The 27987-nt window shown below is 50.3% G+C and overlaps 12 protein-coding genes and 2 non-coding genes across 14 annotated transcripts; 2 read left to right on the top strand and 12 right to left on the bottom strand.

Annotated features, from left to right (window-relative positions):
• Positions 1-11: 11 nt before the first annotated feature.
• QC761_508090 (uncharacterized protein) lies at positions 12-2962 on the bottom strand (the record flags this gene model as incomplete). The annotated part of the gene is made up of 3 exons (XM_062880022.1): positions 2679-2962; positions 999-2397; positions 12-940 (listed from the first exon to the last, which is right to left on the bottom strand). Exons 1-3 carry the CDS (start codon positions 2778-2780, stop codon positions 12-14), a joined length of 2430 nt encoding a protein of 809 aa, XP_062731340.1. The 5' UTR covers positions 2781-2962.
• An 81-nt stretch (positions 2963-3043) lies between these two features.
• Positions 3044-5268, top strand: QC761_508080 (uncharacterized protein). The gene is made up of 3 exons (XM_062880021.1): positions 3044-4040; positions 4092-4826; positions 4899-5268. Exons 1-3 carry the CDS (start codon positions 3542-3544, stop codon positions 5222-5224), a joined length of 1560 nt encoding a protein of 519 aa, XP_062731339.1. The 5' UTR covers positions 3044-3541; the 3' UTR covers positions 5225-5268.
• On the bottom strand, positions 5268-5853 carry QC761_508079 (uncharacterized protein; the record flags this gene model as incomplete). The annotated part of the gene is made up of 2 exons (XM_062880020.1): positions 5268-5725; positions 5778-5853. The coding sequence occupies 2 exons, from the start codon at positions 5851-5853 to the stop codon at positions 5268-5270; spliced, it is 534 nt and encodes a 177-aa protein (XP_062731338.1).
• A 284-nt stretch (positions 5854-6137) lies between these two features.
• On the bottom strand, positions 6138-7208 carry QC761_508078 (uncharacterized protein). Its single transcript, XM_062880019.1, has 4 exons — positions 6953-7208; positions 6745-6901; positions 6543-6682; positions 6138-6443 (listed from the first exon to the last, which is right to left on the bottom strand). Exons 1-4 carry the CDS (start codon positions 6984-6986, stop codon positions 6337-6339), a joined length of 438 nt encoding a protein of 145 aa, XP_062731337.1. The 5' UTR covers positions 6987-7208; the 3' UTR covers positions 6138-6336.
• Positions 7209-7663: 455 nt separating this feature from the next.
• QC761_508077 (uncharacterized protein) lies at positions 7664-8137 on the bottom strand (the record flags this gene model as incomplete). Its single annotated transcript, XM_062880018.1, has 2 exons — positions 7664-8040; positions 8101-8137. 2 exons carry the CDS (start codon positions 8135-8137, stop codon positions 7664-7666), a joined length of 414 nt encoding a protein of 137 aa, XP_062731336.1.
• A 360-nt stretch (positions 8138-8497) lies between these two features.
• On the bottom strand, positions 8498-9326 carry QC761_508076 (uncharacterized protein; the record flags this gene model as incomplete). The annotated part of the gene is made up of 3 exons (XM_062880017.1): positions 8498-8725; positions 8788-9105; positions 9161-9326. The coding sequence occupies 3 exons, from the start codon at positions 9324-9326 to the stop codon at positions 8622-8624; spliced, it is 588 nt and encodes a 195-aa protein (XP_062731335.1). The 3' UTR covers positions 8498-8621.
• Positions 9327-9787: 461 nt separating this feature from the next.
• Positions 9788-10739, bottom strand: QC761_508075 (uncharacterized protein; the record flags this gene model as incomplete). Its single annotated transcript, XM_062880016.1, has 3 exons — positions 9788-10266; positions 10329-10640; positions 10706-10739. The coding sequence occupies 3 exons, from the start codon at positions 10737-10739 to the stop codon at positions 9788-9790; spliced, it is 825 nt and encodes a 274-aa protein (XP_062731334.1).
• A 6783-nt stretch (positions 10740-17522) lies between these two features.
• QC761_508034 (uncharacterized protein) lies at positions 17523-18533 on the bottom strand. The gene is made up of 2 exons (XM_062880014.1): positions 17905-18533; positions 17523-17844 (listed from the first exon to the last, which is right to left on the bottom strand). The coding sequence occupies exons 1-2, from the start codon at positions 18485-18487 to the stop codon at positions 17735-17737; spliced, it is 693 nt and encodes a 230-aa protein (XP_062731333.1). The 5' UTR covers positions 18488-18533; the 3' UTR covers positions 17523-17734.
• A 113-nt stretch (positions 18534-18646) lies between these two features.
• QC761_0083720 lies at positions 18647-18758 on the bottom strand. Its single transcript has one exon. It is a non-coding gene; the product is annotated as a tRNA-Leu (tRNA).
• Positions 18759-19032: 274 nt separating this feature from the next.
• Positions 19033-20062, bottom strand: QC761_508032 (uncharacterized protein). The gene is made up of 4 exons (XM_062880013.1): positions 19912-20062; positions 19537-19842; positions 19429-19485; positions 19033-19355 (listed from the first exon to the last, which is right to left on the bottom strand). Exons 1-4 carry the CDS (start codon positions 19919-19921, stop codon positions 19258-19260), a joined length of 471 nt encoding a protein of 156 aa, XP_062731332.1. The 5' UTR covers positions 19922-20062; the 3' UTR covers positions 19033-19257.
• A 393-nt stretch (positions 20063-20455) lies between these two features.
• Positions 20456-21354, bottom strand: QC761_508030 (uncharacterized protein). The gene is made up of 3 exons (XM_062880012.1): positions 21145-21354; positions 20995-21060; positions 20456-20868 (listed from the first exon to the last, which is right to left on the bottom strand). Exons 1-3 carry the CDS (start codon positions 21145-21147, stop codon positions 20485-20487), a joined length of 453 nt encoding a protein of 150 aa, XP_062731331.1. The 5' UTR covers positions 21148-21354; the 3' UTR covers positions 20456-20484.
• Positions 21355-22446: 1092 nt separating this feature from the next.
• On the bottom strand, positions 22447-23940 carry QC761_508020 (uncharacterized protein; the record flags this gene model as incomplete). The annotated part of the gene is made up of 1 exon (XM_062880011.1): positions 22447-23940. One exon carries the CDS (start codon positions 23938-23940, stop codon positions 22447-22449), a length of 1494 nt encoding a protein of 497 aa, XP_062731330.1.
• Positions 23941-25117: 1177 nt separating this feature from the next.
• QC761_508010 (uncharacterized protein) lies at positions 25118-27040 on the top strand. Its single transcript, XM_062880010.1, has 4 exons — positions 25118-25691; positions 25749-26196; positions 26258-26353; positions 26410-27040. The coding sequence occupies exons 1-4, from the start codon at positions 25430-25432 to the stop codon at positions 26801-26803; spliced, it is 1200 nt and encodes a 399-aa protein (XP_062731329.1). The 5' UTR covers positions 25118-25429; the 3' UTR covers positions 26804-27040.
• Positions 27041-27406: 366 nt separating this feature from the next.
• On the bottom strand, positions 27407-27478 carry QC761_0083670. The gene has a single exon. It is a non-coding gene; the product is annotated as a tRNA-Gln (tRNA).
• Between the last annotated feature and the right edge of the window lie 509 nt (positions 27479-27987).

Here is a 27987-nt window from a genome sequence, read left to right as displayed (position 1 = left end):
AATGTATAACCTCATATAAACCCCATATACTCGCATGACCCAAACGGATTCCCCGGATCCAAGTTACTCGCAAACGAATAGTCAATCATCTGCGCAAACGTCGGGTCCCAGGAGTCGAATATCAAGCTATCATTCATAGCCATAAATTCCCCAGAGCTCGATTCCATTTGGTCACCGCCCATTGACCCAAACAAGTTGACATTCGTATGCCCAACACCTGACGTGTCCGGTATATGATAGCTACCTGCAGCCATTGCAGTATCAGGACGACCCTGTGATGTATTCGCAAGCGTCGACAACGGAGAAAGGGGCTCACAGGCCCCCGCAACGAGACCAGGTTGAAGCCTGGCGCGTGGACTAGGGGGATTTGTCGAATCTTGCCTCGCGTCCTCATCAGGCTTCTCAATAAGCCATCTCGCACGTGAATGAAGTTCAATGTTAAACGCAGAACCGCTGTCGTTGATCGCCTTAGGCTTGGAAGGCGCGCAGACGCCCCCTTTTGCTTTGGCACGCTCACGAAGCAACGCCTCACTCCTCTCAAGATTGCGCACCACGGCGTTTCCCAACTCACTGCTCAAACGAGCGTTGGCCCAGATAGGAGAGAGCTGTCGAATGGCCGCAGCGACTTTCAAGAATTCGGCTTTGCCACGAGTGCGGAACATCGGTAATTTGCTGAATTTCCATTTCCTGTATGCGACTGACAAGGAAAGCGACAGGGCATATGGCACAAACGGGAATGGGCTGAGTTTGTACGCTGATATCACATCGAGGATACGGTCTGAGGAGTGTGATCTGCGTGCGTTCACACTGCTTGGCGGCAAGTGCTGATAGCTGACGGGCGTCGTGTTGCCGTTGTCAGTTTCTGGAGGGGTAGCGAAGCGTTCGCGGGTCATTCGTACCGAGAGGACACCGATAGCGTGGTACAGGACTTCAAGTGTGGCTGTGTCATGCTGTCAGTAACAATAGAGAACTTCGGAGGGAAGACGGTGGGCACTTGCTCAATATTATCTCTGGCTCACACTGCGCCCCAACATCCAGCGCCATCTGCTCGTACACAGGAATATCAATGTACGTCACCGTCGGCCGCGGTCGATACATCTCTATCACTTGATCCAAAACGTGAATGAGTGACATGAACAGCCGGAAGCTGGGTGGGTCGTCAGGATCAGCCTTTGGTCGGTCCATGAGGTCCTCATTGTGAAACATCACTGGCCGTCCCGAAAAGGCAGCAAGTAATCGGTCCAAAGCATAAATGCACTTAAACAGCCGCTTCCCAGTCCCCGGAGGATATCTCTGATCGGCTAGATGGCCTTTTCCTTGAAGCTCCAGATGAACACCGTGCGAGGCAGCAATGCTCACCAGATTCCCAAAAAGATTCAGCGGAGCAGACCGCTCGTTGACCTCCTCTGGTTGCCAGTACAGACAAGTAATCCCCATGACCTGAAGGTTGTAAAGCAGTGGAAGCTCCCGGCTCCTGATGCGGGTGTTTATGAAGCTCGCCAAAGCTTGTGAGTAGTCTTCATAGTCCACGGATTCTCGCACCCAGCCTTTGCCATCTTGACTCCTACATCCCAATGTCAAGCGTCCGCTGACCTCCGGATCGGTCGAGATGGCTAGGCAAACTGCGGCTTGGATGGCTTCGCGTACGTTTTTGTCTTGGGGAAGATCAACAAGGGTCTCTCTGTCGAGGATTGGAAATATTGGTTGGATCTTTCGAAGGTACATGTCCCTCATGAACAGCCATTCAGATTCTGTAGGCAAGACTGCTGGGGCAATTTCCGTGGTGCTTCCAAGGAGCTCTTTGATGAGTTTGATAGTCGTTGCATCTCGTACTGGCACCTTGAGCCACGACCCGTCTACACGGAATGAGAAGAACCCTGTCGGCTGGTCTTCATCACCGGGGTCCCGCGTGGCTTCCGGTGATTTTGAGGTTGTTGTCGCTTCACCTGCTGGTGATGACACAGCCCACGGCGGGATAGAGACACCAGGGCGATTATCCCTCTCAACGTCTGTGATCTTGGAGGCTGTACCAGATGAGTTGGAAGGCCCCGGCCAAGTGGTCATTGTGGCTTCGGCTAGAATTCCTTCCGGGTTCAGGTCCCCGAGGAATCTTGGGGCTGAATCGATAGGCGGCTGTTTTCTCTGTGACGCGTCATGACTGGAGTCGCTGCGTCCTGGTTTCTCGCGGGCGTGTGAAAAGAAGCGAAGAAGAAGTTCGGCGGCTGCGTCAGACACATCCGCGTCAGGAGGGTCTTGGGGTTTTGAGCTTGAGCGTTGGGTGGCGTGAGGCGGAGTTGGATTCTGAGGCCGTAAACTTGGCGACGGCCTGGGACTTTCGATATCTATGATACTGGAGTCTTCGACTGATTGATTCCCTGGAAGATGCCCGCAACGTTTCTGGAAAAGTTAGCCACCGTAGATAACCAAGAGTATGCCATGAAATATCCAGAGAAAGCTCTTGTCTTTACCAAGCAGACGTAAAGGCCAATTCAATGCATGCCTGAAGGCCGATAATCCCTGGTGCAATGTTCTCTTCATTTTTGCATCAAGCTGTCTACCATGGTCTACCATGTTGCGTTGAACCTGTCAAAGAATGGTCGAATGTGCTGTAGGGAACGGCGGCGGAGCCTTCGGATTACCGGAAGAAGAAGTAAGGAGAGATTACTGGCAGGACACACCTTTCTTTTCCTGCAGGTGTCGCAAGCCTGATGCGCCTGTTTCCTCTTGACGGGCAGGCCGGAGGAATCGGTTGCTACAAAGACAACAGGTTTGGCAGGCATGGTGAAAATGCAGCCCCACGAGTTGCAGTCCCGCCAAGTGTGGAGACAGTCTGGAGAGGATTTTCGCGAGCAGCGAAGCAAAGCAGTGTCGGAGAGTGATCAATCCGGCGTCTTGCAATTGAAGCCGTCCACCGTTGAGTCCGCACTCCGTGGTAGCCGACAGACAGAGGCGGAGAGCAATTGAAGACAGCCGCTCGATTTTCGGCTGTCGGGACGTCGGGGCTTCCTTATCCGGTTAGACCGTTTCCCCGCCTTGGCGGGCTTGGCGGCGAGAAATGGATCCTCGCGCCGGAACACTGGTTTCTGACCCCCACTAAGTGTCCCAACCCACCACCATCCCAACTCACGCTGGAAGCCGTGCATATCGTGGAAGGCATGCCCTCAACATTCGGCCCGGTGTTGAAACCCCATAGCACTGTGGATGATAGCAGCAGCTTCATCTATCCGCGAAATGGCAAGCCCGCCGCCACATGGCCCTCCTTTGCCATATCTTTGTCACCTCGCCATGACGTTAGTCGCGTGAGCTCAATGACACCAAAAACAGCAACTCCGAATGGGATGTTTGTGCGACCCAACCTCGAGGCTCGGGTATATTATCACGCCGTGATTATCGGGAAGACGGGATGCCTTGATATCATGAAGTTTCGAGTTCTAAAGTCCCTCAAACACACCGACCCCCCTGGTTCTTGACCCCCGAAGTTTTCAACATCTTCTTCAGCCTCATCAACATTTCGATAACTGCTCGCATATCGCCATTCAAAATGAAGGCTGTTCTCCCTGCGAGACTCCCACCGGCAACATGCCGTGTACGACTTTCTACCCCGCACCTCCGCTCATGTAGGCAACCATCACGGTACCAGACGCGGGGGGTCGTCTCCATGGCGTCCATGAGCCCCAAGAAACGGGAAGGAGACATCTCAGATGCTTTTGCCTCCATGTCTGGCAAGGCCCCAGAGCCTCTTCCAGATCGTTATCGCCAACTCAAACTCAGACTGGTCCAAGGCCATGAGGAGGCAGTCATCGCCAGCTGGAAGCGGCTCCTCAGCGTCCTGCAGCGTGAGAACGAGGTAATCGCACAACGTGGTCCGTCTATCGTGCCCGAGATACGCTTCAGCCATCTCGAAGAAGACCTCGCAGCCTCGAAACCAGAGCTCAAGAAACGAGGTGTAGCTGTCATAAAAGGTGTGATACCCGAGGATGAAGCCAGGGCGTACAAGTACGAAATTGAGGAATATGTCCGCCAAAATCCACATACCAAAGGTACGTTCTCTGGTTATCACGGTCTTCAAAACCGGTCCTAACACCAAGCAGGCTTCCCCTCAGACCATCCCCAAGTCCTCGAGCTGTACTGGTCCAGCACCCAAGCCCGCGCCAGATTCCACCCCTCCCTCCTCAAGGCGCAAACCACCCTCATGTCCTCCCTCTGGCACGCCTCTAGTCCAAGCACACCCATCTCCCTATCCACCCCTCTCTGCTACGCCGACCGCCTCCGCATACGCCAACCAGGCGACGCCCAATTCGCCCTGGGTCCCCACCAAGACGGCGGCAGCGTCGAACGTTGGGAGGAAAACGGCTATGGCCTCGGCGGTATCTACAACCCCATCTTCCGCGGTGACTGGGAGAACTACGACCCCTTTGATGCCAGCGGCAGACTGAACGCCGTGACAAACTTGTACGATGGCCTCGGAGCGTGCAGTATGTTCCGGACATTTCAGGGATGGCTCTCCATGAGCAAGTCAGGGCCTGGAGAAGGGACAATGCTTGTCAACCCTCTAGTGAGGGAAACAGCTGTGTACACTTTGCTAAGGCCATTCTTCAGGGATATCAAGACACTAAACCAGCTTGGCGGTGACAAGAGGAGGCATCTGGAGGTAGACAACTGGGAGTTTACTGGCGGAGAAAAGATGACCAGTGATTTGCAAGGTGCGTCTCCGGGACATGGCCAGGAGTTCCCGGAGGGGTTACACCCGCATTTGGAGCTGGAGAGGACGATGGTGCATGTTCCTGAGGTAAGGCCGGGGGATTATGTTGTTTGGCATTGTGACAGTGAGTGACACCTCATCTTTCCTCTAATAGGAGCACCATGGTCCCCGAGCTAACAACAGTATGCTACAACAGCAATCCACGCCGTTGACAAAACCCACAACGGCCACGGCGACTCAAGCGTCATGTACATCCCCATCTGCCCCACCACCGAAACAAGCGCACAATATGTCGCCCGCCAAAGAGCCGCCTTTCTCGAGGGTACTCCGGCCCCTGACTTCCCCGGCGGTGAAGGCGAGTCCCGTCACATCGGCCGGCCGACTGAAGATTATGTCATGAGGTTTTGTGATCCAGTGGGAGTTCAATCACTGGGATTAGACAAGCTGGTTGCCTTGGAGGGGGATACCCCCGGTGGAAAGGAAGCCGTTAGATTAGCTAACCAAGCGCTGGGATTTATTTGAGCTGTTATTCTCATCAATATTAATGAATTCATTACCTCTTTGCCTAACTACCCTCCAACCCCTCCATCCCCTCCTCCTCCTTCGCTTCCCTCGACTCACCACCCATGCTCAACCCCATTAATCCACCGAGGACATCATGCTCCCTTTTCCAGTCCGATTGCGTCCAGAGTTTCTCGACGACTCTTTCCTGGCCCCTGATAAACACCTCGAGATTCTGCGCCAGCATCTCGAAGAACTCTCTGCGGAGCCGGACGTCGTCGTCTTTGTCGTGGATGGACGACTGTTGCTCGAGGTGAGTGCAGATGGCGAGGTGGTTGGTGCATTCTTGGGAGAGGGTGCGGAGTTTGTGGAGGTAGACGATGTCGTCAAAGGTTTCGGATGGGTCGAGGGACATGTAGGTGTCGAGGAGGCGGGAGAAGGTAGGTTGGAAGTTTTCTTGAAGGATAGTGGTGGGATCGCCGGAGGAGGAGGGGTCGGTTGGGGGGTTGCGGAGGAGGGGGCCTGGGATGTGTGGTTAGGAGGGGTTTAGAATGGGAGATGGAGGGGACGTTACGGATCTCGTCCCAGTTGAAGGTTGGGTCTATTGATGGTGGGGGTGTGTTTTGGACGTCGGATGAGGAGACGTCCATGGTGTCTCTGTTGTCGAGGTCCATGATTTTGGTTTTTGGCGTGATATCATGGGTAGGGAGTTTACTTGTTGTCTGGAGCTTGTGGGAATGATCTGGGTAAGATTGTGGGTTAAGTTGGGAAATTAACTTGGAACCAAAGACAGTATTTTGTTGGCTGCCTGCTTTTCTTGTTGACGGCTGGTGGCTTGGTATTGCGGATCGTGGCTTGACAGTAAGAGGAGGATGGAAAAAGGTTCTAGATCACGGCCAGCCGCAGTTTTCAAGGTTGTTGCAAGAACACCCTACATTACCTTTGTGTGCTGACATGAGACAATTGTGGCTCTTTAATACGTGGCACAAAAAATCACAGAAAAGGTATTGAAAGGTTAATACCTGGAAAAGCTCGTCTGGCTTTCATGATGGATTTTTGAGTTGCATCGCATGCCACCCACAGAAAGGAGTGTTCTTGAGAAACAGAAGAGCGAAGCTGTCTTCCAAGCTCAATCAAGCCTCGACATCTGTTTTTTCAACCCAGACCCAATCCTCCAACCCAGTGACTTCCACCCAGTCAGGCTCCGAGTTGAGAATATCCTGGTCGCTTGGGATACCATCTGCCATTGAACAGAATTTGTTAGCTGATAAAACTTCGATTTGATAGCGGTCATAAGATAAGATAAGGTCAAGCCCTCAGTTCAGTGTTATCAACTTACCATAATCATCCATCCCAGCAACAGCAGTCTCACAAGCCTTCTGCAGCATGCCCTCCAGCCAGGTCAAAGTAAGCTGAAAGAACTGGCGACGGATGATGACCTTCACCGGCAAGTTCCCGAATTGTATTTTGAAGACGTCCCTAAAAAAGTAGGTGCGTTGTCAGCTTTGTTCTTGCTAGAAGAAACATCGCCCAGTACATACCCGCTATTGTCTCTCATCTCCTTGCAGTCACGAATGAGTCTGCGAATCGGAATCTTCTTTTCCTGATGAAGATTGACAATGAGGGCCCTGGCGGTTGACATGAAGAGTGCCGGAGGGGGGAGGTCTGCGGGACCGCGTCCCTCCATGAGGATGGCGCCTGTTTATATTTGTTAGCAGGTCTTTGTGAGGAGATTCAAGGCGGACTTACAGATTGGCTCCCAGTCAAAGACGTTTTTGGGCATTGTGAAGCACTGGAGAGGCTACCTTGACTTGAATAGATGGTTGGTTAAAAAGGTTTGTGGTGGTGAGGTGATGGATTAGGGTGCGCATGAGAGAAAGCTTGTGAGGCGCGATAAGGAATGTATTTGATACATGAGGCAGGATGGGGTCGGACTTTATGCGGGCAACAGGTATCTGATGGGATATTCACCTGCGTTTGAGTTTTGTGTCAAAGACAGTGAATATAATGTGGTCTGGTAGTGAACTTGGGAGCGCCACGAGCGCCACGAGAGCCTCTCATGTGACGATTGTGGACCCTGATGTCACTGGGAGCAACTTGGTATTCTACTCCTCGAAACCTGTCGCAGAGCTCTCCAGATCCAGGTAAAGTGAGTATTTTAAAGCAAAGTTGATCTTTAATTCTGGATTCCTGCTCTTCTTTGGTCCCCATCAATGCAATCAACATGTCTACCATTGATGAACAATTCATCCAGAAGCCTTCGCGCCACATCGGACACTGTGCTGCCAATCCAACCCTAGCACGAGGCTCCCTCAACAAGAACCCAATCATCACAGCCCGTGTCAAAGCCATGATCCTCCGCGGAGGTGCAGGCATTGTCGTTGGTGGGAATAACCTCTGTACCTATTTGACATCTTTGTCAGCATCAGAACACTCCCACTGGAAAGCTCTCATGACCGCTCAGCCTCGCTTACCTGGATGGCTCTCAGTCCCCTCCAACACGCCAGGATTCTCAGTCCTCTCCGAAACCCCAGCCGTCCCCATCCTCTCCTTAATCCAGCTCTGGCAAAGTCTGAAGAATGTGCGGCGGACAGCCACCTCAACCAGCATGATGTTCTCGGTCTTAGCGGTCTCGGGGGTATGGTCATCCTCAGTGGGGACATCGGCCCAGGCATACTCACTGTGCTCCAACATCTCGCGGCAGTCACGGAGCTGATCGTGAAGGGAGACCTTCTTGTCCTTCCAGATTACCTCCTTGAAATAGGCGGTGGCAATCTCGTCGAAGGTGGACTGCAGCGGCATCTTCTCCGGCCCACGACCTTTCTTGAGGGCCCGCCCTGGGTATGGTTAATATGTCGGAAGAGGTACCTAGGTAGGTAGGTTTGGAGGGTGATTACCGATTCGGTCCCAGTTGAAAATATTTGGGGGATTCATGGCAATGACTGACTGTGGGAACGGGGGGTGGGGCAGGTGATATGTTAGGTAGGTACCTAATGGCGTAGTGACTGAAGCCTGTTGTGAAATGTGTGGGAAAACGAAAAACAAATGGGTGAGGGCGAAGTTGGGACGGAATTTATACATGTGCTCATGAGCGTCGAGAACCATCACAGGCCCACAAGACCGACAGCAAAGCACTCATCGGAGCATCGAGATTTCCTTCGCGCCACGGAGTCAGTGAACGGAATCAGGAAGCGGGCCCAACAGCCCGCTTTAAGCTCTGCAATGCCGACATTGGGGTCGTCGACACCGACGGGATTGTTCATGTTTTGGCTTTGTCACCTGGGAGGAAGATTTCCTCTTTTCATCGTCTTTTTATCCTTTGATGCGATATGGATCTATCGATAGGGCAATGGTGTTTGGTTCTCCATGTCTCGTTCCTCTCTCTTATGTGTCTGCCCTCTTCTTCATCCCTTTCTTCCTAAACCAAATCGGCCTTCCCAACCATGACCCAGTCTGCATCATCAACATCCACGTGGCAATCGGATTCAATAGGCACAAGAATCCAGTTGGACGACAGTGACTCTGCATACATGTGGTTAGCTGCCAAGTTCCTTTTATTCCACAATCAGAGGTTTTCTACACACCAGAAATCCCAGATATGCCTTGCTTCACCCTCGACATCTCGATCCAACCCAGCATAAAGGCAAAGAAATGTCTCTTGATGATCAGCTTGTTGAAGGCAGTCTCCTTCACACTGAGGGTGACACTGTCGGCGACGGAGCGGGCTGCTGACTGGTACTGCCTGTTGACTTGTTTGAGGACTTCCTGGCAGTCTTGACGCAAAGCGGCCATGGCGATTCTTTTGTTGCTCTTCATGTCCTGGATGACGTCGCGAGCGACGGGCATGAACACCATCTTGCTACCTTTGCCGGGGACAACCTCATTCATCTCGATAGCCTCCTCTACACAGGTGTGTTAGCTGGATTTTGTAAAGGTTGTTTGTTGAAGGAGACGCACCGATGGCACCCCAGTTGAAAGCGCTGGAAGGCATGAAGATGATGGTGTTTGTTTTGTATCCTTGAGACTTGAGAAGGAGGTAGAGATGTGTTGTCGATGGAGCTTGGGAAGTGCGGGCATGAGGAGGAAGCAATGGAGATGGCAAATATATACGTGCGGTTATCATAGTGATTACTTGAGTATCGGTGGGTCTATGAGGTACAATAGTGGTTATCTTATTCACTTGTGGGGATTGGGGACAACATCGTCAATTCACTTGCTGGTAGACTGTCAGTTGGCGCTACCTTCACCAATTCACTTGCTCAGCATCACCGCCACTGATGGAAAAGTAAAGTGTGTGCCCAAAGTTTCATCGACAATGAGGCACTGCTCCAAAGAACCGGTGGCTCCCGAGAAAACAAGCATACCTTATCTGCGTACTGAACGCGGAAGCCACAGAGGCAGTTTTTGACGATATCAAATGTGTCGTTACTCCCAGATACCTAAGCATGACAGGTGGTTGCTCAAAGAGTTCTGTTGTAAAAGGAACCTAAACAGAAGTCGTCAAGTTACTTCTTGCATTCAGGTCAAAAACAGTCTGATTTGCTAGTCTATCTCAAGTCAAGGATGTAGAAACCTAGGTATTATCTAAGCAGAGCCAGCCTCGACAATGACCCAATCCTCATCGTCATCAAAAACATTCAAGTCCTGCTTAATGCAGAGATTCTCCAGCTTGTCTGCGAGTTCCTCCGGCATCTTCGGAAATCCATCCAGCTTCTTTGCCTTATCCAGCTTATTTGGGCGTTCCTCCAGCGTCTCCGGGAGTTCATCCAACTTCTTTGCCTTCTTCAACATCTTCGCGGATTCCTCAATCGTCTTTGCTTTCTCCAGCCCCTCCAGCTTCTCCAGCTTCTCCAACCTCTCCTTAGTTATCTCCAGTGTCTTCTCAGTTTCCCCCAGCTTCTTCTTAGTTTCCTGCAGCCTTTTCTCAATTTTCTCCACCACCTTCTCAGTGTTGTCCAGCCACTTCTCGTTTTCCTTCCACATCTTCTCGGTTTCCCACAGCTTCTTCTGGGTCTTCTTCAGCATCTGCTCGGTATCCTGCAGCTTCCTCTGGAGTTCCTCGTCTACCAGGGTCGTCAGTCATGATACTCATAAAAATATCTCAGGGGTTTAACCGGACACTTACCATAATCCATGCTGCTCGTGGAGAACTGGAGCCACTCCACCAGCTCGATGAAGAAGTCCCTCTGCAAAGCCAGCCCGTAGGCCACATGGATTTTGCCAGTCGGCTTTCTGTCCTTCATTTCCCGCGCACTGGCGCGCCAGTAAATGTCGTTGGCCTCGGCAAGCTTCGCCCGAGCGTCGCGGAGGAGGATAGACCAGGCGACACAGTGGCTGGTATGAAGTATTCCGGTCAAGATACGAGCAGTACAGTTAAGGACATATTTGTCGGCGGCGTGACCCTCGGGGTATTTGTTCTTCTGGTCGATCAGCTTCTCTGTACAGGGCAGGCTATATTAGTTTACAGATGGCAGAGAGGTAGGGTGTCCGAGGGTGACGAACTGATATCTTTCCAAATGTAGACGTTGTTGGCCATGATGGATGAGGTGACAAGAGCAGAGGTCTTTTGCTCGTCGGGAGGTTTTTTTATGATGGCGGGTGGCGGTCGTCCAAAGTTTTGGGATGATGAATAGAAGAGAGAGTTGGAATGAGAAGGGTATTTCGAAAAAATTGCCGTCACGTACTTATCACCGGAAAGGAACAACTCGCAGTCTGGGCTTTCATTGTCTCAGCATTCACTTGCTCGCCAGACCCATGTGAACACCCGGAGCCCACTTAAGGCCCGTGCCGGCACACCGCCGTAGAGCAAGGCCCCCAACATTCACTTCAGGACAGAGCTGATGCTCGGCGTGGAGCTGTTGTAATAAGCTGCTCCCTACCTGGTGTGGGTCAGGCAGGTTGCTCTTAGGGCTCCTGTCCCGAGCCCACACAGGTCGGCTAGGTAAATATTGGTCTTGTTTGCTCTTGTGTGCAGAGCTCTCATCGGTGGCTCTGTCAGTGAGAGATATCGGCGTTAACAGGGGATCAGGATCATTCCTGGTGCACCTATCTTCAAGAGGGGAGGAGATAATTCGGCATCATCCAATTGGGAATTTCCAATCATACAATCGCACAGTTACACAGTGAAATGAGGTTGATGTCGTCGTCGACCATCAAGATTCGATCACTCATGGCAGACCGTGAAAGGGGATTAATGGGCCTTTTAAATATTTCTAAAGGCCTGTTAACTACCAGGTATCTTTAAACACTCACCTATTGACCATCTTTTAAGGCCTAATAAGTACTTCTCAAGGTATGGTTCACAAAATACTATAGCTTTTATGTGTCAATTATTTTGTGTGGTAAGGGTGCCGGATCAATATCATACCTATCCTTGTACCTTCTTTGTAATCTTGCAGTTACAAAGCACGGAGGCGACAAACCTGGAAGATGATTACAAAGCCACAGCAATTGCACGGTGAAGCTCTTTAGGAAATCATGTCTTGGATTCACTCAGATACCTAACTGAAACTCCCTGTGGTATGCCCTCTGCTAAACAGCAAATGGCTTCTCAATAATCCCAGATCTATTATCAACCTCACTTGCATTAATTACCTCCCAATCCTCTTCTAAACCGTCAACTTGTTCCTTGAGATTAAGAATTAGGTACTATAACCTCTTTTGTTAGTATATCTATCCATGTATGTACCAGCTGAGGAAACATACCAAAGTCGACGCACTGAAGCTTTTTCTCATAATCTTGATTCTATCTCTCGCCGTCTCTCATCTTCTCGGTAGCCTCCATCGCCACCTCAAATTATTTCTCCCAGATGTTAGCCAACTCCTGAGGCATTGCCATGATCTTATACATCAACTCCTGACAAATCTTCGTAAGATCCTCGAATAACAGATTCTTCTGCAAGTGGAAACCCATCATCATGCCCTCGGCGAGGGTCTTGAATGATAAAACTGGATCTGTGTCACAATCGAGGATCATGACGAGGCGACGCTCTAAGAACATGTTTGAGGAGGGAAATCCATGCAAAGATGCCTGTTCAAAGAGACAAGGTTAAACACACCTATATAATACAGGCTCATGGCCTGCAAAATATATGCGGGTAACGCATGAACTTTGTTCAACTTCACAATTGGTGGTGGGAGAACATAGCGATTCGGTCTCTTCAAAAGAGACACGACAGCTCGAAGGTCATGATGGGGCCATAAAAATTAATATGGCTTGTAGATTTCTACTTGGCCTCGACGGTCGGGAAACTCTCGATATTATCCGTAGCGACCATTTCCCACTGCATCTCGATCTCAATTTCTTCCCTTGGCTTGACGACATCTGAGGGTTACATTTCATGTCAGCTTTATCAACGTTCTTGCCCACCTTGAACGTTGGTGGCGAACTTACCAAAACCTTCCAGGACCTGCTCTAATGTGTAGCTCCTCGATTCTGGCCATAGCGGCCGCAAAAAAGGTTTCAAAGATCTTGGCAATGGTAGGAGGTTCGATCAATGCTATATGGTGAGATTGACCCTGCATGCTGAAAGCATCGCGACGGAGCCCGTCGATCGACATCTTATGATTGGTGTAGGATTCGTCGATGATGGTGTTGGCGACGGCTTTAATGACGTCCCCGAGGCGTGTAATCTCTTGATCGTCATCTTTAAATGTCCAGACGGGCACCTGAGAGAATGTTAGTGTCAAGATCGACAGAAGATGGAAAACAAGGTCGCACGTAGAGAGGCACTTACGGACCAATCGAAGGCGTTCATCACTACGACTTGCTGAGGTGATTCCATTACAAAACGAGTAAGAAGTTGATGAAATGGAAGGGAGGTAGCAATGGACGGCAGGCTTGACGACTGTTGGTTGAGCGAAGGAAGGAAAAAAGAGCAGGGGGGTACCAAGACGGCAGAAAGCACCTAATTTGTACTCCTAGGGCCAGATAAATTCTGTCATCAGTGGGTCCAGCAAGCCCGATCATCACCTGTGAGGAGATCTGATGGAGGTGATAAGGATCATCCGAAGTAAAGGTCGGCCTCTCATTATCTTTGTTCCGTGTGATCAAGAGGCTGTATTGCTCCATCATGGAATCGATGGGTAGGTATCAGACTTGAAAACTAGTGTACAGTGAAGTTGGAAAAGCTTTTCAAGTACCTATCTACACAACAAGAGAAATATACGGTAGGGAAATCAGTGTCAAGATTGCAGTTCAAAATGGTCACTATCATCCTTCATCCGTGTTGTGTTGATTGTTGAAATCTGGCAAAGCTTCAATTGTGAAACTGCCTTTGGAGTAACGACCCGATGTCCTCCTCTGCTAATGTCATTGAAACTGGTTTCATATAAACGGCGGAATAAAAGTCAATGACTTACGGCAGTCCAGTCACTCTGGTGAGACTAGCCGCAATCCTCATATCTCAGTCACACTTCTACCACTTGTTTTGTGACAGGTTGTTCTGTTGTGGGTCATGGACTCCCTCTCCATTCTCAAAGAGAATACCTAGGTTTCTTGGGCCTACGTCACAGCATGTACGTGTGAGAGGCAGCGGAAAACATGCCAGTCACAGCTCCGCACATCTTGGGTCATATGGTTACATACAGTGAGGGACTTTGGAAGACCATATTAACAAATCATTTGCCTATACATACCTATCTACAACCATAGAGTCATGCAATTAAATAAAGTTACTCAGGGTCCAAAAATCAGAGCTTTTCTGCGTGGACTGCCCCCACTGTACGTCATTGTGAGAGGATGAGCCACACCCGCTTGAATTTTCATCGGCAGAGGCATTTGCAGCAAACTTTGACAAGCCTCTCAAATGTTATCGCAGGTTCAGACCAAGGTAAGCAGGCCCACCAGCCACATTTGCTAGGTGCATGATCTGAAACTAAGATAACTAAAACGCCATGTCTGATGCACCGAAATATTTATTCTACCAATTCCGCTAATTCCGCCAATTCCAACTTCTCCTTATACCTAAACCCCCAAGGTCCACCAACTCTGATTTGCCACCGCTTACATAGTTATATACCCTTTGCATCAATACAACATGGACCAATTATACTGGGACACTTTTGGTTACGAAAACGATGTGTACGACGACGAGCTCTTCTACCAGGCCCTGCAACTCATTTGACAGTGTCCCTGTCATCGATTACAAGACTCGGGTTCTGTATCGTACTGCCTCCGGTGCAAAGCCTTACACTCTATTTGCCCGTCAACTCGAAATTGTCTCCTCTCAGCCATCCGCTAACTCAGATTACCTAACCGTTAAGGTAGCCCTATCGGAGGAACTTAGGGCGCGGTCTCGGACGAGCGGTGGGACGAAAGTAATTTTGAGTTAAACGACGAGATAATGCTAGAAAAGGTTCCGGATAGGCCGCGATGGCGAGATAAGAGCGCCGAACTATCTAATCATTTATCTAATAGGGCCGACATAAGCAACGCCGAAACTAAATAATTGGGAACGGAATCCGGTATTGGGAGCCCAGACTCTAACTTGCTTACCTTACAGCTTGATAGGAAACCTTCATATCACATTGCCAACAAATCCCACACAGGCCAAGAAACAGCGCCAGTTACGGCGAGCAGCTCAAATCACTTTTGGGAAGTTATATGGAAAAGGGACGGCCCATGCAGTAGGCCTGTTTGCCAACTGCGACGACCCGAGCTTCTGGCTCCGACTCGTTTATTAGATTCGACGGCAAAAAGAAACATAGCTTCACACCAGCAGAATTGGGTGTATTGCGCTCGACTAGGAAGAACAGACGGATTGGTAGCTATCTAGGGCTTCTTCACGATGACTGCATCTTTCACTTCGTTTGCATCCATAACAACCCAATTCTCCTCAAGTTTCCGGATATCATCCGCGCAAGGGATGACATCTAAAGCCTCTTGTTATCCCTTGTGTCAAAGCTTTTCTAGAGAGTTTCATCTTACCATTGTCCGAGGTCGTCATTGTTCGAGTACTTTGATGCTAGTAAATGGAACAAGCAAAAGCGAAAAGGCCGGTGTTGGTGATGGGATCAGAAAGCTTTGCTGGTAATCAAGAAGATTTGGCAACTTTGTTAGATCTTGGTTGAAATGGGAAAAGGGTGGAGATCTCGAAGAAGAGGGGGAGAATACATCTTATAAGTAAACACCCAGCAATTCAGATCTCCAATTCACTTCGCTTGACCCGCCGTGTTTATATTCACTTTGTCAGGGTGTTTGAGTGAGGGCGCTTTTGAGTGAATAGGAAATGTCGACATGAGTACCCGTTATCAAGGCTGAAATATGAACATGATGTTGCGAATTATCATTTGCACACGGGGCCTCAATGTGTTCGGAGGGCATACCCATGACCAAAGGGGAGGTCACCTACTACATTGTTTTAGATGAGCTAGTCCTTATTCTCTCCGCGCTTCATGTTAACACGGTTGGAAATGCAACCTCTCTTCTCAAGCTGTCCACGGAAACGGCCAATAAGATGTATTAGTTGTATCTTCTCGATCCCCACCACAAGATATCGGTACGCTTTACAGTGGAGATCGCCCTGCAGGTAATACAAGAACATCTGCGTGGCGGCGAATCTCGCCGGCACATCAACCTTGGAACGATCTATGCCCCAAACACAGGGCTCCTTGACCTCGTTGAACAACGCCTGGCATTGGGGAAAGCAAGAGGACAGCGGGAATGCCGGCATCGCCATTGAGGGTGCCAACTAGAGCGCGGGCGGCGCTCAAATGTCCACCTCATGGGTGAGGGTGTCACAACTCAACAAGGAGTAGATCTCCGGTGCTAAAGTCCAATGCTATTAGCACTGACTTGTACCTGAAAAACATCGTTGGGGATGTGTATCTTTGCATACTGCTGAGGGCCAGCTCGACAAAGTTAACTTGAGAATCTTGGATAAAATTCAAGCGTTAGCAAACGAGCATAAAATAAAACCTAGGCGGCTCGGGACGATGCTTACCACTCATTGTGCGTTCTGGAACGGAGACGGGGGACGCGTTTCCAAACGATCTTAGAGGTGGGCAAACGACATTTTGTGGAAAAAATTAAAAAACAAGAGAAAAAAATAAAAGCATGGCAAGTCGCAGTTACTTATCAGTGCAGCTTCAGCGATGAGAGGTATCTGTCTTCGTGTGGTATCCGTGCCCGTGATCTCTTGACACACAAGTAGAGAAGTTCTGAGACGCCCAATCCCACGGTTCCTACCTCGGCCACTTGTGTTCCATCATGCGTTCTGTTGAGAGGCGTCAGCTGGAAATCAGCAAGAAAGAACTGGGATTCAAGAGAATAGAGTAGAACCCACAGGTAGAGCACACGAGGAGGGTCTTTTAAAGTAGAACGACCAGCAAAGGGAGAGCATAAGGTAGCAAAAAGCAACGACCAACATCAAAGGAGAACCGCTGACAAAGCTACCAGTCACTTGAACACGCATCAGCTCCCCAAAACAACCTACACCACGTGTCTGCCAGCTTTAATAACAGCAAACCTCGCATCTCCTTCCACCAAATCAGAACACACACAGGGAAATGCCTTTTGGAGTCTCTCCAGCCCCCCAAACTGTTCAGCTACCCCAAGTTTTGCGCACCCACTCACATGATGACGATTGTTGTTTCTTCTCTGTTTCTGAAAGGCCTTGAGGACGTGAGTGCTCTTCTCTATCCTCAAAGTCTAGCTCATCGACCATGACTGCAAGTAGGTAGCCAGTATATGTCAGTATGTCTCCTGTCGCAAACTGTAGGTACCTAAGGTGAGGTTGGCGTACGAAATCCAACTTACCTCTCGACATGAACTTCGGCCCTTGCTTCCTTCGTGTCCTGAGTGATGTCAACGCACTCCTTGTCTTCATCCCTGTCCGCTGATGAAGCTGTCAATATCAAGACCCGTTTTGATGTGTTGTCTGCGCTGTACACTTGCCTTCGATTATGCGCGTCATGACGGAGTAGAATGTATACTCCCCCAAAAGCTCAACATCTTTCTTTTCCCTGTCCGCCATTTCCCTGACGGTCAAACCCTTGTGTGAAAGTCACGATTTTTCTGGTTCTGGGGCAAACAGGCGAGCTCTGTCGATACTTTGATTGATCCTCGTGCGTATGCCTCAGTGGGAGCTTTGGCTTGGAGCGTTTTTCAGTTTGGTGGTGGAGGGCCATGGAAAGTGAGTATAACCGAAGCTTTGGGACAATTGAGCACGTCACTCCCCGGTTTCATAGCGTCAAAAAGCCAAACAACAACTGAAGCATCGTCCGAAATGGCAAGAAGCAAAGCATCAGATGGAAGGTACTTGCATGTCCTACAACTGGACTTGCCAGCTTTTGTCACAAAGAATAAGGCACTGGAAACTTGAGGAGGGAAAGAACCGTACACCCCAGAGTTTTACCAAGAGCGCCACGCAACCTGAACACGAAAGTTCACATCACAATGATCTGTTTGATGCTGCCCTGGCCGTGTATATCGCAGCATGGCCCACTTTATTTACGCTTAAAGTCGTGATAAACTGTCTTAATACCCGGCCAGGTAATTAGGTGATCATCGCCCTCCAATCCCCAACACCCTCATTTCTTCCCCTTCCCAAAAACCCACTCGGAAACCTTGTTCAAAACGCTCTTTCTCTTGACCCCCTCTCGCGCCATAACATCCCGGATCTCATCCAGATCGATCTTGACTAAGCATGCCACCATCGTCAGTCTTTCCACTCCCCAATTTCAAACCACATCCCACGTACCAAAATTACCACTCTGCCCACTACCATCACTCAACCCACTATCCGTGCCCTCACACCCAGGGCTCTTGCTCCCCTTCATCTTTTCAGAAATGACCTCTCTTTCCTGCGCTCTAAGCTGGACAGTCACCATACCAATCAAGATGAAAAAGAAGGCAAACTGCAACTCAGCATCGTTACCACCCCCCCCACTCTCCCTGAGCTTTCTGGCGTCTTTGAGAGCCCGCAAGGCGTCATCGAGCATTTCTTGGAGGGGGTTGCGTTTGGCGGCTTCGGTGAGGATGTCACAGGCGACGTCGGCGTAGATGCTGTCGTCGTAGATGAAACGACCCTCGGAGGTGAGGAGTTTCGGCTTGATGGAGGACCAGGGGAAGATTTTGCTGGTGGACATTGTGCCTGTGCCTGGTGAGGTTGGTTTGTGATGGTATTGTTGTGAGGTTCTCTGAAACAGGGCGAGCTGTGTTGGTGTTTGAAGTAAGAAGGTGGAAGTCCAAAATGGGAAACAGGTATTATTCACTAGAAGAGCAAGATCTTGCTCTCGTACACCATGGACATGGTGGCGCCACCTGGTGCAGCTTACATCCATGGCGGCGCCAAGATCCACACAGATGACTTCAAAGTTTTGTACTGCCTGACAACACAAGCGTGGCGCTCCCCCTTTGGTGTTGTCGTGATCAACCTTTGATGGTCAGGGAGGTCTGTGCTCTGATGTCTATTTCCGATGCAGAAAAACATGAATCACTCAGGCAACTTGGCCGAGCGGTCTAAGGCGGTAGACTCAAGATAACATCTTCCACTCAGAAATGAATGGTATTCTACTCTCGAAAGAGGCGTGAGTTCGAATCTCACAGTTGTCAATTTACTTTTGCTATCTTTTTTCCCCCTCCGCCCAAAACAACGAGTAAGGTTGAAGACTCACTCAACCATTGAGGCTTTGTAAAAACAGGTTCATTCACCGTACTATGCACTTTGTCAATCCATACTATGCGGGCTGCTTTTCCCCACATATACCACTAACCCTCCCATCTAAACTCCTATTCTAGCGATGCATGTATCAACAGGCCTCACGTTGAACCATCTTCAAGCACATCGTGCAATGGCGAAAACCATTTATTTTTCCGAAGAAATACGTTTTTTATGGGCAATTTTATATAGGTATTTATTTTCAATAATGAAATATCATGGGTAATATGGGTATAAAGCTAGTGGTTGTAGATGTATGTCTTCCTCGACATTTGAAGTAGCCCCACACTAGTGCGGATTGACAAAGTGCATAGTGCGGCGAGCCTGTCTGAAAAAGAAGCTTGACTTAACGTTCTTCTTGCGCACACATAATTTCACTCGATAACGAGAATGCTACGGTCTATTTTGAGCGCTGGCCAGACCGCTTGCACGGCTGCCTAAGGTAATATGCACCCACTGGTCATCCGAGTCTCTATTTTCGTCAACCATTTCTGTAGACATCACTACAGTCAGCGAACCTCCCTCCGACTTGATAGTCCAAGAATAAAAACACCAGATTCCTACCGTAATCATCCTCCCAACTCTCCTTATCAACTGGAGTCTTCAACTTCTTGATTTTTCCTATGCAAATCATTAGAAACCTTCCTGAGACGCAGAAAAGATTGACGTTACCCTCCAAAACCTCGATCAAAATCTCATAAAACCTGCACTTTTCCTCGTTCTCTTCCGTCTCCTTGGAGCGTGTCCTCTCAGCAAATTTGCTATCATTGGCATCGGTACTTTCGGACCAATCTTTTGCCGCAAACTCAGCAGCGCAACAATGGGCCTGTGCCTCGAGGAGCATCCCTTCAAGAAGATCCTTATTCCATCGGATCACGCTTGCGATATTGTTGGCTACATGGACGTATCGCTCGTGAGGCGGGATTGTTGAGGGGAGTTTAGCGAGGCGGTCGGTGATGGTAGGCCAGTGAAGTTTTGCTGTGATCATCAAAAAGAGAGGTGAGTACTAGTTGTTGGGAGAGGTTCAGCAAGGTAATGTGTACTTACGCATGCTCATCTTGATGGAGGTAGTCACTTCGAATCGAGATGGTGGTTTTGGTTTTGTTGGTGACTGACTGGATGTCCAAAAAGATGTGTCAAAAAATGGAAAATGTTTGTGCGAAACATGAGAGACGGTTTGACGTGAAATGAGAGATTGTGGGAAAGTCTATGTCGAGGTGGAATGCGCTAGTGGACGGCGGGCGTTGAACTTAGATATGCTCAAGCCACTGCCCCCAGGTGGTGCCTAAGCGTAGCCTGTGGAGGTTATTCTCATGTTTTGGTTTGAGCCATAGAAATAACTCCCTTGGGCGCCCCGGGAAGGACACGAACAGCTATCAGCACCACAACACATGCCGCACCTACACGCTCCGTCCCTTTGCAAGTTGGTATTTGTCAATACATAAATGAACTAGAGTTGATGTTGTGTAGAAGAACACGGTCCAGGGGTTCAAACACAGCCCCTCAAAATCCTGCACAAAACCAAAGGAAGCAAAAATTTCAATCAATTGCCATCTAACAATACCAGGTATCCTATCTCCCACCCATCCCCCCCCTTTCCTCCCTCCCATTTTAACCCCCCTATTTCATAATATGCGCAAACTCCTGATAATCAATATGCCCATCCCCATCCTTATCCGCCAGCTTGATCATCTCGTCCAGCTCCGCGTCCGTGAGGTTCTCGCCCAGGGACTTGAGCACATTCCTCAGCTCGTCGCTGCTGATGGTCCCGCTCCCGTCCTTGTCAAACACCTTGAAGGCGTTGACCAGCTCCTGCTCCGTGTCCGTCTCCTTGACGCCCATCGACATGAGTGACAGGAACTCCTCAAACGAGATCACGCCGTCCTTGTTGAGGTCCGCCTCGTTGACAATGTCTTGGAGCTCCTCCGGGGAGGGGTTGAGGCCGAGTTCACGCATGACGGCGCCCAGCTCGGCAGCGGTAATGTCGCCTGTGCCGTCTTTGTCCTGGGAAGAGTCAGCGAGAGGGTAAATGGTGGTTGGTTGAGATGGATGGATGAGGGAGGCCCTCTTGGCGGGTGTGACTTGGTGATGCAGAAGAGGTGTGAGGTGCGAAGTGAGGGAAAATCTTACAAAAATCTCAAACACCTCCTTGAACTGAGCAATCTCATCCTTGGAGAGGTTATTCCCGTGAGGTGCCTGTGCAAGTGGGCGGCGACATCGTCAGTCAGGTCTCTTTTTCATCAAGACACGAGGCAGTTGCAAAGTGGGGTGAAGGCATACCATGACGACTGAGAAGGGTGTGCACTGAACGATCTGATAACAAACTAAACACAGAAGATAGGTAGCGATAAGTAATAACAATAACAATCTGAATGAGGAAGGTTCAAGGTTCTAGGTAATAGAGAAAAAAGTCCCAACCTTTTGATCGGGCCCTGATGAGTTGGACGCGCGCAACTGGGTTGGGCTGGTCGCGACACAAGGTGGGCTGTTTGATGAGGGGGAGGGGTAAAACGGTCGATAAGGATCTGGCCCACGTCTTATCGCGAAACTCCATTGCATTTGCCCCTCTGTCACATCCTCCAGTGCAGCCAATCAACTGCGATTGTGCCACGTTCCTGCTCATTTGATGTGATGCCCGAAGCAAAGCCGAGTTTTGGTTCTCGAGGTTCAGAAGCTTCATGAAGAGAACCCTAACCCTTCTTTTGACACTGTAGCCCCCTTCGTTGCCCCTTTTTCTGTGTTGACAGGACCGTGCATTGCCATGGTGACGGCAGAGGGCATTCCAGACTGGCTTTTGATAAAGGCGACAGGCGGACAGAAGCGTATTTGTACCAGATAGTGGTTGCTTTGTTTGGCCTTGACACTTCAAACTGCCTCGATGATGGCGACAAATGTGAGAGGCTCTCAGGTGACATGTTGAATGCACGGCAGGCAAACTACTGCTTGATCTCATAAAGTGCTACAGCCATCAAAGTCGTTGGTGTCCAACTAACAACACCTCTTCCTCCTAACGACCTCGGCTCAGATACCCATCTGTCTTGGACGCGCTAGATGCCTTCTCAAGCCTTGGTATCAAAGACCTTCAGGCGCACAGACCTGAGCCCTAGGTAGTGTGCAGATCACTAGGTATGCATGTAAGACAATAGCGATTTTTAACATTATGCAGGATTCAAAATGTTGATCCTCATTCGGGGAAGTAGCCGGGTGGGGCCGTAACAAGAGGTTTTGTCGTGGACAACCGAGCTTGAACCGCAGAGGAAGACATCATGTGAGACGGAGGAATGCAAGTGACATTGGACAAGATGTGAGGGGTATCAAGAACTCAGTGAGCCCGTCTCGATTTTACAATAATAAAGGTAAACTAATGCTCAGAATGCAAACCAAAACAGCTATGACAAAGCAAATGCAAAGCAAACAAAACAAAAATACAACACGCTCCTGAAAGCCCCCATGCTAAGCCCCCTTCCCCCAATTATCATCCCTATCCAGTCAATACCCGTATGCTCGTATATCCCAGCGACCATTCACCCATCTATCGTCCATTAGTGTTGTCACGCTCTCCCACACAACGGTGTCCATGTGTTAAAGGTTAGAAACCTTGAACCCACCAGGCACCAACTTCTGGAAAACACCCTGAGGATCATACTTGGCAGCAGTAGCCTTCAGCTTGCGGATGTTCTCAGGGCCGTAACTCTTGAGAGGGTTCTGGCTCTTATCTGCATAGTTGAGATAGGTCCACTCCTGAAGACCGCCATCAATGGTAGCGGCAAACTTCTTGACCTCCTCAACCCACGTCTTGACAAGAGGGTAAGCCTTCTTCTCCTGCTCAGGGGTCTGGACCATGGCGGTAGCAAGGAACAGAACGCCGTTAGACTTTTGGCGCTCAACACCCATGATGTTGCCACCGGCAGCAACCGAGTTCTTGCCAAAGACAGTGGGGAGGGGCTGGAAGAGACACTGGGTGGTGAAGGTCTGCTCAGGGATAAAAGCTTTGAGGTCCTCAACGAGCTTGACGTGGAGCTCGGCAGCCTTGTTGAGGATGCGAGCATCGTTCTTGAGGGAGAGGGTGAACCAGATGTCGTGGAGGTTGGCGGGGATGTTGTACTCGAATGCCATCTCAGCGATGGTGGTGTTCTTGACCGTGTTCATGATCTCGGGAAGAGCAAGCCACTCCTTGTAAGCAGCAGGCTTTTCGACACCGGCCATGTTGGCGTAGAGAGTAGCAACAACAATGTCCTTGAAGTCGGGCATGTGGGTGAACATGGCGACGAGGTTGCTATCGGGGTCATTGGCAACGTTGTTGGTGAAGGAAACAACGGCGTCAACGGCCTGGGGAGCAATGTCCTTGGGAAGGAAGGCCATGCCGCCCCACACCTTGTCGGATGGGATGGCGGTCATGGTGAACTTGGTGACGATGCCGAAGTTGTTGGAGCCGCCCTTGAGGGCAACAAAGAGGTCGGGGTAGCTGGTCTTGCTGGCGGTAACAATGCGGCCGTCGGCAAGGACGACCTCATAGGCGACGACGTTATCGCAGGCGAAGCCACGGCGGGCAGTGAAGAAGGTGTTACCGCCGCCGAGCAAAAGACCGGCGACACCAACATTGCCCTCACGGCCACCGGCAACGGCACGCTTGTGCTTGATCAGCTCCGAGTAGACATCCCGCCAGCGGGAGCCAGGGCCGATATCGGCAGTCTCGGTAGCAGCATTGTAGGTGGTGGTGTTGAAGAAGCCAAGATCGATGGTGATGCCGCCGGCAATGTTGTTGGAGCCAGCCCAGTTGGTGTGACCACCGGAACGGACGGCAAATGGCTGTTTGGCGGCAGCAAGAGCCTTGACGGCAAGGGCCACCTCCTTGGTATTGCGAGGTCGGAGGATCGCAGCTGGACTCAGCCTTGCGCTGTTGGACCAATATGAAGCCTCGCGTTCAGCATATTGGGGATCTCCACGAACCAGAACTGCCTCGCCGAGTCCAGCGTCGAGGAGGCACTTGGCCTTGGAGGGGATCTGTCTTGGGGTGATGGCGGCCATGGTTGATGCTACGGAGCAGAATGAAAGTAGAAGGTGAGTGAAGTGCATCTTGAAGGAGTGTAATGGCCCACGGGGCAATAAAAACGAGTGTGTTGGTAGTGCAGGATGCTCATCCCTCCCTCAACAGTGGGCCAAGTCATTTATGTAGGGGGTTTGTTTCGCTACCGGGTTTCGGTTCAAGCCCGAGGTTTGGCTATTGATGCAAGGTACGTCGACGGCAAAACTCCCCGGAGACTGGGGACAGCAACAGAAAGCATCTCCCAAGACCTGGGCGTGCTGGGTCATCCCAAACACGTCGTCCCATTCTTGCGGGTGGCCAAGCGAGAGCTGCAGGAAGAGTTGAAAGTGTCGACATCGTCCGGTGCCTGCAAGAACACCACGTGGTGATTGGAGGAAGAGGGCATTATGTGCGGGGGGAAACGGAGAATATGCAACCCTCCACCGGTAATTGAAGGCGAGCAGGTTAATGATCGCCGTCTGTGGTTTCGTGTCGGCAGCTTTCTACCGACGTCGGTCTTGGACGTCGTGGCAGAAGGTGACAGCTTCCTGCAATGACACGCCTCCGTTCCATTGCGTCAAGTGGCGGTAAGCCGAAAAAGTTTGGTCGGCAACGTCCTTCTGGGCGGATGTCAAGAGAGACGGGAGACATCGCGTAGAAAGGACGTAACAGCGTGTGGGGGTACGGGTGGCCGTTGATACAACGAAAGGGAAACGGACAGACACACAGACACGGGGCGGCGCGAGACGAAGGCAGTGGCTGGACCGTGTGAGGGAGCACGGAAGGGACACGGGGGGCAATGAAGAAGCAAAGAAGCAAAGCATGAAGAACTTGTTGGTGATTTCCTGAGGAAATGCTGCAAGAGGTTGCAGGCGAAGGGGGGCAGAGTGGATTCTGGCAGCCGTTATTGTGGATATTTCTGCCACGCTTAACTTGACTTGGCCTGGCTAGCCTCATCTATAGATTCAGCACCTATCAACTTCCCTGACACATCCCATGTTCCTCCCCTTGTCTTTTGTTTCGACTCCTCTTAGTCCCAACGACCACCCTGGCGACGTTGTACTGACTACTTCCCACTCTCCCACCCAGACCAAATGCTTTCCAAAATGCTGCGCTGATGAACTGCCGGCACAAATTTTTGCCGTTTTTTTGGCCATCAAGGTCGGTGAAAGAGAAAGAAAGACGGGCAAAATTGGCTGTTTATGTGATGAAGCTGATCGGCAATGCCCGGTTCCCACGCAAACTGACACCCAAACCGCCACGCAGAAGAAGAACAGGGTAGCAGACACAGCCAGGCATAGATAGACACGGTAGGATTGACATGAGTGACATGCCAATGTTCCTTCACAGAGTCTCCTTCGCTTCACTCCTTTTTGTTTCTTTTGTTCTCGACACTTCCTGTTGCTCGACAGTTGAATCGGATAAATAAGCGCGCGGGCGTGAACAAGAGACAAAACATCAAACTCAACCCGTCCCCTTCTTCAGCCTCGACGGCACACTTACGGATTCTCGACAGTCGACGGCGCCGAATACGACAAGATGGCTATGCAACTCCCGACTGTCAATGGCGTGCCGGTGATCATGCCCCCACCGGAGGGCTATGTGGTGGACTTTGAGAACCCAGAGCGCAACAGCGTGACAGAGGCCTACTGGCTCTTTGGAGTTGGTAACTTCTTGGCTCTGCTGTTCATGATGCAGCATCTCTACACTAAGGCATTCATCAGAAGGAGGTTTCAGATCGAAGATGCCTCTCTGATCATTGCCTGGGGATGCTCCATCGCGCTGCAGTCCATGATCGTTCGTATGTTGCCCAACACCCAGAAACTCATCTCCACACACACTAACACAAGCCATCAAGGGGACTTTATGAGAGGAATCATGGGAACACACTCGTGGGAAATGCCCGTCACCAAGTTCCTCCTGTTCCTCAGAGCGCTCTACCTCCTGCCGATTCTGTACAACCCGGTTCAATGTGGCGCCAAGCTGGCACTTTTGCTGCTCTATCGAAGGCTAGCGCCACAGTTGTGGTACCAGATTACCGTTTACGTCGTCATGTTCATCGTCGTCGGTTCATCGTTCGCCATCATGTTCGCCGCCATCTTCCCTTGCAACCCCGTCCAGTCAGCTTGGGACATCAGCATCCCCGGCGAGTGCATCAACCGGCCCGCTCTGTACCAGGCCACGGCTATCCTCGGTGCCATCACCGATCTGATGGTGCTGGCGGTGCCAATTCCCATCGTTGTCAGGCTTCATGTCCCTCTCAAGCACAAGATCGCTCTGATTGCTGCCTTTAGCGTCGGTGGAATGTAAGCCATCTTATTTGCCATTCCACTTCAGCTAAAAGAGCCATCCTAACCCATTATCCAGCACGTCTTTCACCTCCATCATGCGTCTCCACGCTTTGATCGTCTCCATGGGAGACATTGACCAATCCTGGGGCGGTGGTCCCGTTCTCCTCTGGATGTAAGCCTCCCCTCTTCCCCCCTATCCCCCTCCCCTAATTAACCCCCCTTTCCCAGTTTCGCCGAAGCCAACCTCTCCGTCATCTGCGGCACACTCCCCACCATCAAGCCCTTCCTCAACCACTTCATCCCCCGCCTCCTCGGCTCCTCCAACGGCCGCTCCGCCTACCCCGTCAACAGCGGCCTCTCCAAGTCCGGGGGCCCCCCCACCTTTGGCGGCAGCGGCGGCGGCAACCAGTCCCAATCTCAAAAGCGCGACAAGTACCAGCGCTTCGACGACGACATCATGTACCCCCTCGAGACCGTCGTCGCCGTCGAGGCGGGCGATGACTATGCTTCCTCGGAGCCGATCAGGAAGAGCGAGAGCGGGTCCGAGAAGGCGATTAACCCTGGCGGTATTGTGCAGACCAAGACTGCTATTATCACTTACCAGAATGCACATGCCAGGTAGAAGGGGTTGTGGGATGGGGAATGAAAGGGGGAGTTGGATGTTGGGATGAGGAAAATATGATACCACTGGCAGGGTTGTTGGTTTTCTGGCGAAAATCATGTTTATGTTCTTTTGTTTGAAGCGGTTTCTTTTTGATTATTAGACTTTTTTATTTTAAAAAATGCATGAAAAATGGGGGTGGGAGGAAAACACGGAATTCCACTGGTACCACGACATTGTCTCATGCTAATGGTGCTGATTATGCTGATGATATTAGACTTTTCATGGTGCATGTAAATAGCAGTCATCTCGAAGATGAAAATGCTAGCCATTGTATTACCCAGCCACCCTGCCCACAAAGTAATTGACACAGCAAAAGTAAGTTAACCCACACAGTACTGTGAACTACCTTTTGCCTCAAAAGTACAATAATAGGTCCTTAAACGATCTTTTAAGGTCTGTTAACTATCTTTGAAGCCTTTAAAACTATCTTTAAAGACCTATGACTATCCTTTAAGGTATGTTAACCTACTTTGGTGTCTCAAATATTTTGTGGCAAAGGTGCCGGCATCAAAAAAGTCAAAATCGCCGGCGATCTGGGCCCAAAAGATAGGGGAAAGGATGAGGTCGTACCCGGACTCGAACCGGGGTTGCCGGAATCAGAATCCGGAGTGATAACCGCTACACTATACAACCGTACGTCATTTGTTGCGTGATTGGTTCGTCAAGCTGTTAGCTTAATAAGCGGCATATGTCGAGTGGCCGGCTTGGCATTTCGTAACTTCCCCCTTTTTGACCGAGGGACTTTTGGTGAAGGCAAAATTCCTTCCATGATACGCGCTTGAAACATGTGATATGATGCAACGTCGTCTGGATGTTGCAGAGGATGGGGCTGGGATTGCAGTAACAGACCTTTGGTGCGTGGTGTTTGTGAGGGCTACGAGTGATACCTGAACACACCCATTCTGCTTATCATGAATTCGGGTTATGCCGATGTTATTTGGTAAGGGATCAGCTTAATATTGACATGGCGAACTAGGAATACGATCCTACGGCCATGCCTCTGATTGAGGTAGCCGCGGTACATTTTATACAGTTTGCGTGCTGGGAGTTCTACGCCGATGGAGTTGACTCTTCAGCATGGTTTTGCAAATTCAAGGCTGACAAGCACCTTTTCACCAACTTTGACTTGTGGTGATTCGCCA

Source organism: Podospora bellae-mahoneyi, chromosome 5, assembly GCF_035222275.1.
Source record: "Podospora bellae-mahoneyi strain CBS 112042 chromosome 5, whole genome shotgun sequence".
In the NCBI taxonomy this organism is placed as follows: domain Eukaryota; kingdom Fungi; phylum Ascomycota; class Sordariomycetes; order Sordariales; family Podosporaceae; genus Podospora; species Podospora bellae-mahoneyi.
The sequence above is the reverse complement of the archived record's forward strand: the minus strand, read 5'-3'. Positions and strand labels throughout refer to the sequence as shown.